General features: G+C 36.9%; 1 protein-coding gene across 1 annotated transcript in view; it reads left to right on the top strand.

Annotated features, from left to right (window-relative positions):
* The window catches only part of ACBD6 (acyl-CoA binding domain containing 6), a 143,734-nt gene that overhangs the window by 117,216 nt on the left and 12,926 nt on the right, over nucleotides 1-13,592 (top strand). The window contains exon 7 of the mRNA XM_008145910.3: nucleotides 11,205-11,235. Within this exon, the coding sequence (XP_008144132.1) occupies nucleotides 11,205-11,235 (31 nt within the window). The remainder of the gene's footprint in view (nucleotides 1-11,204; nucleotides 11,236-13,592) is intronic.

The raw sequence follows: 13,592 nt of genomic DNA, 5'->3' as shown, positions 1-13,592 counted from the left end.
CAGCCTTTACCTTAATGTTTAGTAGAACAGGGAAAGGGGTGTGTGTGTGTGTGTGTGTGTGTGTGTGTGTGTGTGTGTGTGTAGAGGGTGGAGTCCATCCAAGTTCTCTATGGAAAAACTTTGGCCTGCCATGAGGTCTAGAAACATAATAGCTATTGTATAGTTAAATATGAATAATTTAAAATGGAAATATCCATAGTATTATGTTTATAATAAAAATCAGTAGAGCTCAATAAAGCTGGATTTTATTACCAAGTACATATTACATGTAATGTACATGTATATATGGGGGGAAAGGGTGGTATCATTCTGGTAAAATAAAGCGCTCTTGTCACAGTTACAGTAATATTTGCTGTCATTTTCACAATAACTTGTTTTCTGTTAATAGAATTTTAAGAGCACCCAATATTAATCTTGGAATGTTTAGCACTTCTTTGTAACATTCAAAACTTCAGGTAAAATAGGGCAAACCTGGCATGAAGGCCAAACCCAGGAAGCCAGCTAGGAAGAAATGTTTCTTTCAGGTAAGTGACGTTCTGGAAGACGAAGAGTTGAGTAAAGCAGAGCCTCACATTCAGGAGTATGGACTGTCAAGCAGAGTAATAACCTCAGAGCTGGGACTCTGCTTCTGTTCTGTTACCACACAGGATTAAGTAGCCCTGGGCCCATTCGTTGAGTGAGCATTTGCACATTTGCTATGGCTAGGCTGTGAACTAGACCAGGTAGACAGAACAGGTAAGACTGAGCTCTTGCCAAGGCGTAACTTCACCTCATCCAAGAATGATAGACACGCATCATGTTGACTCAGTGGGATGGTTGCTCAGTGGGATGGAAATGCATATGAAATCATTGAGCTGTCATCCACATTGCTAGTAGGAATGTAAAATGATTGTTTCTGGCTTGGGCTTCACAGAGGAGGTGGACTTTGCCTTGACTACTTGACCTTTTTACAGGACTGGCCACTCTTTCCTTGACACTCTTCCTTCAGCTTCAGGTTTGGTTCTTGCCCCACTTTTTTTGATTATTCCTTACCAGGCTTGCTTTCTTCTGTTCTCTTTTTCACAACAGATTCCGCCTTGACCCCATCTCTCCCCATATACTTTCTTTAGATTACCTCATTTACACCTATGCTTTCAATTATTTCCTCTGGCCTAATATTTTTCAAATCTTTATCTCTAGTTCAGACCTCTCTCTAAGCTACAGACCCATATTTCTGATAGACTATGGATGTTTTCACATGTGTTTGGGGGTCAGAAAGATGCAGATTCAAATGAGGATTGTACTGCTTACTAATTGTGTGACTCAGCCAAATTACATGACCTCTCTGAGTCTCATTTCCACTTGTAAAATTAGGATAATATCTACTTCAAATGGCTTCTGTGAGAATTTAATTATATGTGAAAATGCCTAGCATAGTTCCTGGTACATATAAAAGGTATAAAAATAAGTTTTGGTTTCATATATCTCTCCTCCTACCCCTGGCAAGCCACCATCCCACTCTCTGTCTCTGTGAATTTGACAACTCTCAAGTACCTCATATAAGTAGGATCATTCCATATTTGTCCTTTTATGCCTGGCTTATGTCATTTCATATTATATCTTCAAGATTAATCCATGATGTAGCATGTGTCAATTTCATTCTTTTTAAGGCTGAATAGTAATTCATTGTATGTACATACCACATTTTGTTTATTCTTTCATTTGTTGATGGACATTTAGGTTATTTCTGCCTTTGGACAATTGTGAATAATGCTGCTATGAATACCTGCTTTCATTTTATTGGGGTATTTAGCCAGAAGTGGAATTGCTGGATCATATAGTATGGTTGTTGTTTTTTAGAAACTGCCATATTGTTTTCTACAGCAGCTTCACCATTTTACATTCCCACCAGCAATTCACAAATGTTCCAATTTGTCCACATCATCACCAGCACTTATTTTCAGTATTCTTGATAATAACCATCTTAATGGATGTGAAGTGTTGTCTCATTGCATTTTCAGAAAATTTTAATATATAGCTGATAACTGACAGGGTGCTCAGATTAAATGAATGCCTAACAAATAATGTAAGCCATAAAATACTTAGTAATTATTAGATACTAGAGGCCCAAAATTCATGCAAGAGTAGGCCTTCCTTCCCCCGGCTGCCGGCATTGGCTTCCCTCTGGCACCTGGGATCCGGGCTTCCCTCACAGCCCCGGCTTCGTCTGGAGGGATGTCTGGTCTAATTAACATATTACTCTTTTATTATTATAGATAACACACAGACTACCATAGGAATAAAATCAGCAGTACAGACTGATAAGTAAACTAACACCTGAGGTTATTGAAGTCATCTTACATATTTTTATTAAATACTACTCCATGACCTATATGCTATAAGACACTAGGTGACGCAAAAGAAGTGTCAGCCATGGTCCCCTGCCCTCAGGTTGCTTACTGTCAAGACAATAAGAAACTCATTGAATAACAAGAACAGTTGTGAGATAGAATGTAATCAAGTGCCATGATGAGTTATACTGTGAAAGTGCTTTGGGAGAAGTAATGGAGGAAAAGGGAGGCCACAGTAGTCAAGAGACATCCTCAGCAGGTAATGGTGGCCTATTATGAACTGTAAAGACTAAGTGATCAGTGATGACCTCTGAGGTTGGGATAGGGATAGGTAGCAGAAACAGCTCAGTCTAAGATAGGTGTTTGTAATGAAGAATAGTTATATTGTAGTAGAATAAAGTGAAATCAGACCATGGAAGCTATGATGCTCAGTAAGGAGTGGACTACTGTGTGTGTGTTAAAAAGGAGTACATAATGGATTTTTTTAGTGTTTAATCTACATATGTAGTAGGTTTTTAAAATCTTTTCAATGTACCATTGTTTTGTTTCTTTGCTTGTTTTACATAATTGAGAGCTTATAAAAACACTAGAGGCCCGGTGCACGAATTCGTGCACTGGTGGGGTCCAGCTGGCCCACCCCGATGGGGGCCATTGGGGGCGGGCCGGGGGCCATTGGAGGCAGGCCGGCTGGGGCGAGGGGCCGTGGGCGGAGCCGGCCAGGGCAAGGGCCACAGGCATTCCAGTCGTTCCGCCGTTTGGTCGATTTGCATATTACCCTTTTATTATATAGGATTCTGATTATTTTTTATTGCACTAACAATATTGTGATTTTCTAAGTTATAAATACTTTATGACTATTGTTTTAATTTGCTGCATGCTAATATGCTCAACTGACATATTAACTTTTCCTGTACTGTATTGTTGGACTTTAAATTGTTTCTAATTTCTTGCTAATCTGGATAATGCTAGAATTAACTCAAATTTTTTGTAAGTTTTTTGAAATATATGAAGTATTTTTTTAAATATATTTTATTGGTTTTTTACAGAGAGGAAGGGAGAAGGATAGAGAGTTAGAAACATTGATGAGAGAGAAACACCAATCAGCTGCCTCCTTGCACATCTCCCACTGGGGATGTGCCCTCAACCAAAGTACATGCCCTTGACCGGAATCGAACCTGGGACCCTTCAGTCCGCAGGCTGACACTCTATCCACTGAGCCAAACCGGTCAGGGCTGTATGAAGTATTTTAAAAAATAGATGCTAGCCCTGGCTGGCGTGGCTCAGTGGTTGAACATCAGCCTATGAACCAGGAGGTCATGGTTTGGTTACCAGTCAGGGCACATGCCCGATTTGTGGGCTCCATCCCCAATAGGGGCATGCAGGAGGCAGCCGATCAATAATACTCTCTCATCATTGATGTTTCTATCTCTCCCTCTCCCTTCCTCTCTGAAATCAATACAAATATATTTTTAAAATATATACATATATATTTAAAAAATAGATTCTAGAAACGCAAAACCATAGGCGGTAAACATTTTCTAGATATTATGCTAATTTATGTTCCTACCAACAACAAATAAAAGTGTCTATTTCATAGCACCCTCTGTGGTTGGAGAACTGTTGTGTGGACCTACACACTCTGAAAATTTTCATTGTGAAAGTAAAGAGTGAATGAGTATGAATGGAAAGAATCATTTCTTGGATTTCTCCACTAGATGTCTGCTTATTTACCATGCAAAGGACATAGAATAGAGTAGATTGAGATATGTTGAATTTTTACTGCACAGTATTATAGAAACAGCAATGCAGTAAGCAAAACACCCTTCAGAAGAGAAAGAAGTTTGGCTCTCTTTTCTTATGTACCTAACTTTGAATGCTAGACCAGCTTAGCAAGTTAATTTTTAAAAATTTATAGATTTAGCTACAGCTTCTTGATATAAGCATACTTGGAAAAGTACAGCAATCAGCCAAGGAGAAGTAAAGATGAGTGCATGGTCCTAAAGAGTAAGAATATTCACTCGCTGAATGTGACATATCAATTTGGAGATTATGATTAATAATCTGACGTGAGATTATAGTTTAGGCCAGCGGTTGCCAACCTTTCGGGGACCTCGCAGACCACCGGTTGTCGCCTGCTGGTTTAGGCTACCTATCGTCTTTATCCTGCAAAAATAAAAGTTTAACCACATTTCTCCTTACTTTGTCTTGATTCCCCTGGCTCCTTTTCAGCAGCATAGTACAGTTGAGAAAGCATGTATTTTGATGATGAAAGGCCTAGGACCTTGGGCAAGTTATATATAATCTCTCTGAGCCTCATTTTACCCCTCTCAAAAATGATAATAATGTTTATGTAATAGGCTTGTTGTGAGGATTAAAGAAACAATGTTTGTAAAACTTTCAGCACACATAGGAATTAGCCAATGTTTGTTCCTTTTACTTCCCTCACTCTAATAAAATCTCAACTATTCAGTTCCCTTTGGAAAGTTAAACATTCTAGACCAGTGTTGGTTTCAGATAGCTGAAAAATTACTTTCTGCTTTTTATTTTTTAAATGTTTTTCTATAAAATACTTTTTCTAAAATATATCCAATACTTCACTGCTTCCTTCTTAAGTCATTGTACTTATACCATGGGTATTTATAGACGGTGTGAAGCATGGGGCCAGAGCTTCTCTTTCTCTCTTGAGATTGCTAAAATCTACTGGTTGGCATGCAGCCCAGCCCTCTTTATGGCTGGCTGCTCTCTGTGGTCTAAAATGTCTGCAACTTGCCACTGCTGTCACAGCTTTTAATTTCTGCTGGCTGCTACTATTGCTGCCTCCATTCTTTCTTCTAATTGCCATTAGGCTTTGCTGGCCCTCTTTTTACCATTTCTGCTCTACTCCTTGCTTTCCTTCACTGTTCCCTTTCCATGTCTTCTGCCTCCCATAGCATCTCATATTTCATTGGCAAAGACTGGCCTTGCTTTGCTTTCTCAAACCATCAAGAAAAATCCTTCTCTGCAGTGAGCCAACTAATCACAACATGTTTAATATGACCCTTATCAGCATTTCCCCCCAGAATCTGGGCCCTATTCCAGGTACTTGAGAATGCCAGAAATCGAGTCCCTGGGTTAGTGAGGTATAACTCTGCAAGTAGTTTATTTATTTATTTTTTGTCTTATTTAACTTTTATTTTTATGCAAAGTTTTGTGCTAGATGCAAGGGATAAAGGAAATAGGGGTCTATAAAGTTAAACTGTGCCATGATCCTTACCTTCAGAACAGCAGGAAAACACAGACATATTCATATGATAACAAGGTAAAGGATAAAGGTGGTTGAGAGAAAGCTTAAGTAAGGGTTATGAAGGCTCATGGTTCTCTAACCAATTGATGTTTCTCTCTCACATCGGTGCTTCTCTTTCTCCTTTCCTCTCTCCCTAAAAAGCAGTGAAAACATATCTTTAGGTGAGGATAAAAAAAAATATTTTGTTAAGTTATGAAGAAGAGTGGCTGCTTTTAAACCGATCTCAGAGAAGTGGGTGGTGGTTCCATTTGTAAGTTAAATAGAATTTGTATTAAAGAAGGGAGGACCAAGCCAGATAGAGAGGAGCTGCCATGGCTCTCTGACGTTTTAAATGTAATGGGAGAAAAAATAAACTTTTGAAAAAAATAAATGTAATGGGAAAGAATCACATAGGGGGGTCATGGGTGCATTTTTTCTTTTCTTATTTGAGTGTCTGAGTTTAAATTTTCTATATTATTTTGTCATTTGTGTTTCTTACAAACTTTTATTTACTTGGACAGAAAGGATATGGAGGGTATAGTGTAGGGATTGCACGTTTATTTCTTTTGTACTTTGAATTATTTTTATTGTTGACTTGATTACAGTTGTTCCCCCATTTCTCCTCCCTTTGCCTTCCCCCAACCTGACCCCAGCGCCCCTAGTCCTTCACCACATTATCGTCTATGTCCATGGGCTATGCATATATGCATATATATTCTTTGGTTGATCTCTTCCCATCCACCTCACTCCCCTCCCCTCTGAGATCTGTCTGTACTTTGAATTTTAAACACAGTTGAATTTGTCTACATTTTAACTTTATTATGTGATTTTATTTTTAATTCAACTGAGTATTTTTATTTTACCCTAGTGTATAATCCCTTGCAAAGATTTCAAATGTATGACCGATTTTAATTTATTGGAATTGTTTTTGCTGCTGTTTATAACAACTCCATACTTATTAAATTTGAACATTTCTTTTAAGCTAAAACAGAAAGGAAAAGCATAAATAACCATGACAAACAACCCTCTTCTGGTGTGGTCATTCGAAATGAAACAACCAAAAAAAATTAATCAACTTAAATTTAGAAAAATTAGCTGATATAAGTTGTAAACCAGATGAGTAAAAGCTTTCACTTACTCATTCTTGACATTCAATTCCATTTATTCTTTGTAATATATTTTAAAACAGAATGTTTATAAAGACTAAGGTTTGGGTTCCTATATTCTATTTTGAGGTTACTGAGAAAAAATGTTTGGAGTCATATTCCTTCTTTAATACAAATTCCATTTAACATACAAAGAGGAATAACAGAGGTAAAGATTTTGTAGATACAAGATGATGTGTTTTATTAAAGCTTCATAATCATAATAGTAAGAGTATTGTAATGTTGCTTTAAAATAATTATTAATAATGATTAAAAACTAAACAGGATTTATATTAGTTATAATCATCGAGTTCATTGATCAAACATTTTGTTAGTACTTATTATGTGCTAGGCATACAAAAGATGAATGAAAGAAGAATTTTAAATTTAGGTCTCTAAAGACGACAATTTGATTAGAGTAATTTAAAATAATCATCCTTTCTCTGTTTCTCTCAAATACCTATTTAGACATATCAAGGTAGTTAGATATATAAACAGATCAGAACTGAGGAAAATTCTTGATGTCTTTTTAAAGTACTCCCTTTCTCTAGTACTTTTGGAAGACGGAAAAGATAATAAAATTAGAAGGCAATTTGGTTGTCCTTCTGTCTTTCTATTCTCGGCTTGCCAATCAATTCTGTGATTGGAGTCATGGTTCTTATGTTCATATCCCTGCTCTAATTGATTTCTAGGTGGACATGCTCGAAGTTGAAAGATCAAAAATCTCAGTATTTCACATTAAACACTATACACTTCAGCTCCCAGCATCTGATCTCAAAAGCCACAAATTAGGCATGGTGATCTGAAGAACATAGCAAACAAGAAGTGGATGGTGCCAGGTGGGGTAACCCTGTCATGCTTGTACCTATAAAGAGCCATTTATAAGTAACCATAATTTAAATTGGTTTGATAAATTTTTATTGGAAATAGCTAATAATTGTACTCGCTGAGAAATGTTTACAAACATATAGATGGTATTCCAATTCAGAGAAAGTACAAGTGAATAGTAATTTTTTACCATTACATGCATGCTCAAAGGGTAATGTTCCAATTATTTGAAAAACCTGCAGGTTTTTCACTCTCCAAAGATGCCAGTTAAATGAGGTGGTACTATACTTCCCTTTTTGTTGTTGTTGTTCAAGTAAGGAGTATGTCTGTAACCTTCAACTGAAGGCTTACTCATATATCTAGGAAATTCTTTAAAAAGTAATCACAAAATATATTTGCAAACTTCCAAATTGTCAATTTAGTTTAATTTATTAGAGTCACAGATCTCATAGAGAAAGAGGCAGTACATTCTAAGCTTAGAAATAATATTAAAAATTATCCCAAATCATATTACTAACTCATCATTTTTATCACTACTTCCAATGCCTCATAACCAATTTTCTTTAGTGCCTCCTTGTATACTCACTTGAAATACTATTTTTAAAATAAAATTTAAAATCAAATAATTTATCAAATTATTGGGTAAGAACAAAACCTCTCTTTAGGCACATGAGAAAATGTATCTTCTCTGTGCAGCTCTGCTATTAATACTCTTAATGGTTCATGCTGCCTTACTACTGTACCTTTAGAACCTAACATTGGCAGAGATGATAGGTCAAGTCTGAACTAAATTAGAGTATCAGTATCACTATGATCACACAAAAAAAGAAATCCAGTAACATTCAGCAAAATTTTCTGCTCATAGAGAACACCTAGGAAGCACATTATTCCCATGACTGCAATATATATATATGAAACCTTGACTTGGAAATGTAGCTTTTGATTCAGATTGATAAAATGTAGTTAACAGTAGGGAAGAAATCAGGACTTGGCTATAGTGTTTTAATGCACAGAAAACAGTGTTATTAGTGGCTTAATGTTAAAAGGATAAAATAGTGTTTCCTCTATATCTGTTCTGAGCAAAATATTAATATTTTCATCAATACTTCATATGATAGAATAAGAAAACAAACTTCTTGTATTTGATAGGGTACCCAATCTGGAGATAGAAGAAAGCTAAGTCCTTAAAAAAATAATCCTATATAATAAAGATGTAATATGCAAATTGACCATCACTCCAACACACAAGATGGCCACACCCATGTGGTCAAAGATGGCCACACCCATGTGGTCAAAGATGGCCACCACAAGATGACCAGCAGGGGAGGGCAGTTGTGGGCGATCAGGCCAGCAGGGGAGGGCAGTTAGGGGTGACTGGGCTGGCAGAGGAGGGCAGTTGGGGGGGACCAGCCCTGCAGAGGAGGGCAGTTGGGGGGAACCAGGCCGGCAGGGAAGGGCAGTTAGGGGCAATCGGGCTGGCAGGGGAGCAGTTAGATCAGGCTGGCAGGGGAGTGGTTAGGGGGTGATCAGGCTGGCAGGCAGAAGTGGTTAGGGGCAATCAGGAAGGCAGGCAGGTGAGCAGTTGGGAGCCAGCAGTCCTGGATTGTGAGAGGAATGTCCCAGATTGGAGAGGGTGTGGGCTGGGCTGAGGGACACACCCCCCCCCGCCCCTGTGCACGAATTTCATGCACCAGGCCTCTAGTTATGAATAAAATGTGGACATGATAAAAATAATAGAAGTACAAAAGGGTCAATGCAGAAGACATGTGGGGAGAGAATCAAGAGTGACCAACTCATTCTGTGCACATAGGGAAGAAAAAAGGACTAGAAGTCAACCTGAATATAGTAGTGATTTTGCACCTAGTTAACTATAAACTACATATCCTGTTCATTATTGTTTAGGCCCACATTGGATTATTACAGCTAGTATTATACTCCACACTATAGGAAATATGTGGGACTTTAAAAAAAAATGTTCAAGTAAATGAAAAAAGGTAGTCAAGAGATTAAGTAATAAATCAATGGGGAAAGATAAATATATTCATTGTTTCATTTCATGGAAGCACACACTGTATGCAAGACACTGTGATAGGCTCTGGATGAAAGCCATAATACTTGCCTATAGGAAGCTTACAGCCTCAATAGAAGAGAAAGACTAATACACAGCGTGTATGCTGTGCACAGTGCTAGAAAGCAGGACCACCTAACTCTGCCTGAGGACTCAGGAGGGTTCCTGAAGAAGATGAACTGAGTCATAAAGGTTGTAAAATAAGTGTGTTTTTTTTAAACCCAAAGCTTAAAAAAAAAAAGTAGTGAGTTTAAACCCACATTGGGCTGCCCTGCAAGAATAGGCCAGTCTCAATACCCATGGGGTAGAGATCTCAACACCAACCACCATCAGGAAAGTAGACTTAAAAATAGTCTGCCCACCAACATGTGGACAAGGAGAGTTTGTCTTGGTCTGTGCTCCAAGCCTAGTAGTGGGAAGGGAGAGAGATTTGCCCTTTTAAAATTTGCACTACTTAAGGGTTCAAAAATTTACAAGCTAAGAAATCAACACAAGGATCTCAGTTTGATAATATCTCAGAGGTGCCTGGCAGATAGAAAAGCAAAAATCATTGTGGAGGGAAAGACTTTCAATCCTGAATTTTTCAGATAAAACCCCATTTAAAATGAATTTACAGTCCTAAATTATAAAGCACACAGGAAGCTATCAAAAAGAGAACCTCAGGCAGCCCAACAAGCATCAGTGTGTTGTCACCCAGCCTCCTCTTTCTGAACTCCAAGAACTAGAGGAACTATTAGAGACTACAAAATAAGTCTATACTTTAGGTAGACAAATTTTAAAACAGGAGAAAATAGCAAGACACTATCTTTAAAGACACAACCATCAATATTTAAATCAGATAAAAGAGCAAGACACTATCTTTTCCAGCAGAGTGAAGAACAGTTACAGATGTGGGAGTCCCAATTGATTAGTAATTGGCAGTCACAAAACTGGGAGGAGAAGGAATTGGGAGGAAGATGACCAAGGTTTGGGTCATAAATTGTCTTGCATACCGTATCAGTGAGGACACTTGTTTGCAGTGACAAAACTATCACATTTGTCTAGGGAGTATTTTGTTGTTGGCTCATCTAAACAAGAAAGGCAATGGTATAGTCAGAATGACAAGAACCAGAGACTCTCAATCCCTCTCCATCTCTCACTGCTATTTCTTTATCAGTACTTCTTCCTTCTTTTCTCCTACTGCAGACTTTTCTCCAAAAGTGGAGAACATTGCCTCTTGCAGTTCTTGGCTCATACCTTTTACTTTTCTATTTTTTAAATGGTTGTGAAATATACATTTTTAAGTGTGCAGGTTAGTGGCGTTAAGAACATTCACATTGTCATGCGTCCATCACCAGGACTTTTTCAACATCCCAACCTGAAATGCTGTACCCATTGCCCAATAATTCCCCATTCCTCTCTCCCCACAGCCCCTGGTAACCACAGAAGTTACTGAGGCTCAAAGAATTAACTTCTTCATTTTATGTATCTGATAAACCTATAGAACTTTGTAATATCAGATATTTGCTATAGCTTATGTACTTCCATACTTTTGCAATAACTTCTAAATGTATTTTTTGTTTCTTTTATAGGACAATGAAGGTCAAACAGCTCTACATTATGGTAAGATGTTTCATAACTATTAATAATCATTTGAAACTTTTCTCTATATGTTTATCTCAACTTTGTCCAGCACTATTTAGTGCTTAGTAAAATGCCTGGCCACTAGCAAAGATACAGTAACTTTTTGTTTAAAAAAATAGATTAATCTCTAAAGTTGAAGATATGTTAAAATTCTTTTTTTTTATTTTAATCTTTATTGTTGAAAGTATTACATAGGTCCTCCTTTTTCCTCCATTAACCTCTTCCAGCCCTCTCCTATCTTCTCCTCCCTACCCCAGGCCCTCACCACCCCATTGTCTGTGTCCACAGTATATTAAAATTCGTATGGGCACATTCATAGTGAATTGAGCATTTCTGTACTATCAACAGGAATGAAGGCTCCTCCAATCTCCCTTTGAAAATTTATTATTTTATTCTTTTACTGTCAGTGACAACTAAGATGCTAATCACTGTTACTGTAGGAGCTAGAATCTATCCTGCAAACAATAATTTCTTGATGTAATTGAAGAAAAATAGATTTTATTTTTTAACTCATTTCCCCTACTAACTTATTAGCATAGTTAAATAATCTTTATTTATGTCACCTATAAAATAGAGGATAATGGCTTTAAAGAGCTACTGGGTAAATTCAATGAGGTAAAAGATATTGAAGTATTTTGTAAAGTGTAAAGTACTAGTAAAAGTATTCCTATTTTTTTCTATTTGGATGTGAATATGGTTGAATAAGAGACAACCATCAATATTTAAATCAGATAAAGGATCAACCACCTTCAGACCTTTTGGGAGAGAATATATTAGGCTATTTTACTAGTTTTGGCAATCCCAGATCACCATTCAGTAGTAAGTATCCCGGGTGCCCCTGAGCACTTTTGTCCACTGCTTAGTATTTGCTTGGATGTCAAGCACCTCACTGGGTTGTCTAGGAGTCTAAACTATTGGGCTAGCTGTTATGGTAACTTGGCCTGATAAAAAGGATTGAAATGTCACCAAATGCATGCCCCAACTCATTTATGACTGTAGCTAGGGTACCCAAAACCAGCTGGAAGTCTCCTTCTAGATACATACCCTAGAAATACTACTGGACATGTATATAATGAGACGTGATTAACAACATTTATTGCAGCATTATTTATAACAACCAAAATTTTGTTTTATTAATCTTTATAGTCCTCTCTGTACTGTACTTAAAATATTTGTTAATTAAAATTACATATATATAATATACATACACACATTCCCGACATTTGCAAATGAAAATCTCAAGTCCAGAGAGGGTAACATGAGCTGTAGGTAGCAGAGACCAGAAACTTCTCCAGGTCTCCTGGTTAAACTTCCAGTGCTCTTTTCATAATAACAGTCCTAATATCCTTTTAAAACAGACATTATTTTGTGGAAGATGATCTCTTCTAGAAATAAAATAAATGGAAATCCTTTACTATTGGGCACCTCAGTCAGTGAGTCAACGCTATTTTTCAAAACCGTATTTGTGAGTAAACATATATATCAATATCTGTGTCTGTCTTTGCACTTTTATAGTCTTATTTCTGTTCACTGAGAGTTTAAAACATTAATAAAAATTATCCCTGATTCAGGAATCCTGGCCAAAATTGATCTTGTAAAACCTCTATTTCTAACTCATTATATTATTTATTGTAGAAGGAACAAAATAAATATCATATATGTTATAATCAAGATAATTAAGCATAAAAATAATACCATTAGTTAGAGGTTTTTGGCATTACAAATATATAAAACTAAAATATTCTGACAACCAGGAATGTTTCATGAAATTAATATTTTAAGTTAATAATCAGTTGTAGGAGTGATTCATTTTTAATTTAGATTTCTTTTTTAAAACCAGGTCACTAGACTTTTGCCAGTTTTTAAGCTCATCAAAACAAAGTCTGGCATACAATAATAATAGTAATTACCATTTATTAAATACCTACCAAATGCCAGGGAATCTGCTGGGCATAGTTTATCTTTTTAGTCACTTAATGTTATTTAACCTTTTTTTATTTAATAGGCACTCAGTAGCTATTTGTTGATTTGGTTTGATTTTAGGACCCGTAACCTATTTTTGAGACTTTCATAAAACTAAAAGTATAGTTAAATCCAGGGAGTGCAAAGACAATGTTGGGGATGTCTTAGGTGCTTAGCTACTATTTTTTATGAATTACAGTTTGGCTTGACAGCTGTCCTTGTGTTGACAGCTCTTCTGATTATAGCAGTTGTCAAACTCCATCCTTAAGCAGGTTGTAAATCCTGGCTTCTTCTGATTAAAACTGGGTCAGAGCCAATGGCAGGTTAACTAGAGGCCAGTATTCTACTACTGTACGGCCATACTGGTTCTTTCC

This window comes from Eptesicus fuscus, chromosome 22 (genome assembly GCF_027574615.1).
Source record: "Eptesicus fuscus isolate TK198812 chromosome 22, DD_ASM_mEF_20220401, whole genome shotgun sequence".
Lineage (NCBI taxonomy): Eukaryota > Metazoa > Chordata > Mammalia > Chiroptera > Vespertilionidae > Eptesicus > Eptesicus fuscus.
The sequence above is the reverse complement of the archived record's forward strand: the minus strand, read 5'-3'. Positions and strand labels throughout refer to the sequence as shown.